Below are 1,905 nucleotides of genomic sequence, written 5' to 3'. Positions count from 1 at the left end.
AAAGTAACCAGATCAAAGAACTTTTATCACAAAAAACACCCGAAGTATTATTCAACAGTAATCACGCACAAACGCTGGACTTGTACACAGACTGTTGTTTTAAGTTTTGAGCTTCTACAAGAAGGAAAAATTTTCCCACACTACCTCCCTTCATCCTTCATACAGCTAAATGTGAACTCATCTGCTATGGTTCTGTTTGTTGCTGGGTTTTTTCCTTTCTCTTCAGTGAGCCAGAGCAATTTCCCTTCCCATTCTATGAACAATATAGTTGCCCTAAAGAGCTACAGAATAAAGGGTGGGAATGTGTGTGTGTATAAACATAACCTTCAACAATATTTAAACCATTTATCTTCCCACTTGTACTGCAATCTGCAATGTGGAAACAGAGGATATAAGACCATTCACTTTATTGTGAATGATCAGCACATTGTCCTTTATTCATTAATATGAAGAATGATAATAGTGTGTGCTTCTAACTGAAATAAAAATGTTTCATATTTTGACACTCTAGGCTCCAAGAAACCAGAAGCACCAACAGACTAATTCCAATACTGTAAATAACAACTATTTTCCCCATTTATATATTCTTTTGAAACATCTGAAACTCTTCAACAACCAAAGACAATCAGATGAGGCATTAGCAATACTGTATGTCTCTTGAATACTTTTGTGTGCACAAAGTTCATCCTCTTCAAGCTCACAGACCTGTTTTAACTTTGTTGATAGTTTTGTGCAATCCAAAATGGTTCTTAAATTAGGTATCAGTTTAGACAAACCAAAGAAACAAAAACCTTTTTAAGGCTACTGTTCTAATGATTCAATTTGAAATGCACTTGGATAAACTGGTTGATAGAACAAATATAAATCTAGAGGCATAGAACAAAATAAAAAAAAAGTGAGCAGAGGGCTGAAGAGACTGACAGATACCAACTGTCAAAACCAAGAGGTTTGAGTCACTTGGATTATTTTTCTCTCCTTGTTCTCCTACTCTTGGTTAATAACTTTTTGTTTTCTTATTTCTTTACACAGCTTGGCCATGTAAATCCACCACAGGCAGGAGACACAATGATATAGATGAAAACCTGGAAAGAAGAGAAGACAGAATAGAGACTATGTAAACAACTCTTAATTGTGCATCATTAAATCACAAAGACTTAAATAAAGCATAACTCCTTTAAACAATGGTTTTCTTATTTATTGGTTTTTTAGACAGTCAAAATATAAATATTGGAAGCAGGAGTGGCATCCACCTCCTAAATATCATGGCCATATCTAATTCCATTATAATTCAGCCAGAGAGAATTATCACCCTGGTTCCCAAGTTTGGGAACTCACAAATAAAAATGGGACAATTGCAACCTACAGCACATGTCCTCTGATAACTAAACAGCTTACTAGCAAGACACCATCTTGATTGACACAATCTTTCCTTTCCTAAAATAATCCCCACCTTTCTCTCCTGAAAGGCTGAATAAGCATAATCTCCTCTCCATGTCTTAAACTAGACTACAAATTTCCCATCAGAACATTCACTTGCTGAGACAGATCTGGGAAGCTCATACCCCGTCTTTTATATATTACCATATAAAACAAAACTTCTACTTTTTCCTCCTCCAAGAAAAAAACCACCCCAAAACCAAAAATCCTGATAAGAAATAACTGACAAACAATTATACCTAATAAGGAACTACATATGTTGCTGTTGTTTAGTACCATCCAGTCAGAACTGACAGGTTTTCAGAGGCAGTAAACTGCATGGGAGGAGACTGTCCATCTTTCTCCAGCAGCAGCTGGGAGATTCGAACCATGTGCTTTTACAATGGCATAGCAGTTCCTTTCCACTTTAGGCCATAAGAGCTCCCTACATATAAGGCCATCATATTCTCTGATAGAAAATAGATCAAT

At 36.0% G+C, this 1,905-nt stretch overlaps 1 protein-coding gene across 2 annotated transcripts in view; it reads right to left on the bottom strand.

The window, feature by feature from the left end:
* Nucleotides 1–1,013: 1,013 nt before the first annotated feature.
* The window catches only part of LOC102869418 (vesicle-associated membrane protein 7-like), a 47,429-nt gene continuing 46,537 nt past the window's right edge, over nucleotides 1,014–1,905 (bottom strand). For both annotated transcript variants that reach the window (XM_006899959.1, XM_006899960.1), the window contains one exon: nucleotides 1,014–1,082. In XM_006899959.1, the coding sequence (XP_006900021.1) occupies nucleotides 1,014–1,082 (69 nt within the window). The remainder of the gene's footprint in view (nucleotides 1,083–1,905) is intronic.

Source organism: Elephantulus edwardii, unplaced genomic scaffold (assembly GCF_000299155.1).
Source record: "Elephantulus edwardii isolate Elephantulus edwardi_28Jun2011 unplaced genomic scaffold, EleEdw1.0 scaffold00269, whole genome shotgun sequence".
NCBI classification, from domain to species: domain Eukaryota; kingdom Metazoa; phylum Chordata; class Mammalia; order Macroscelidea; family Macroscelididae; genus Elephantulus; species Elephantulus edwardii.
This window is presented reverse-complemented; position numbering and strand designations above follow the sequence as displayed.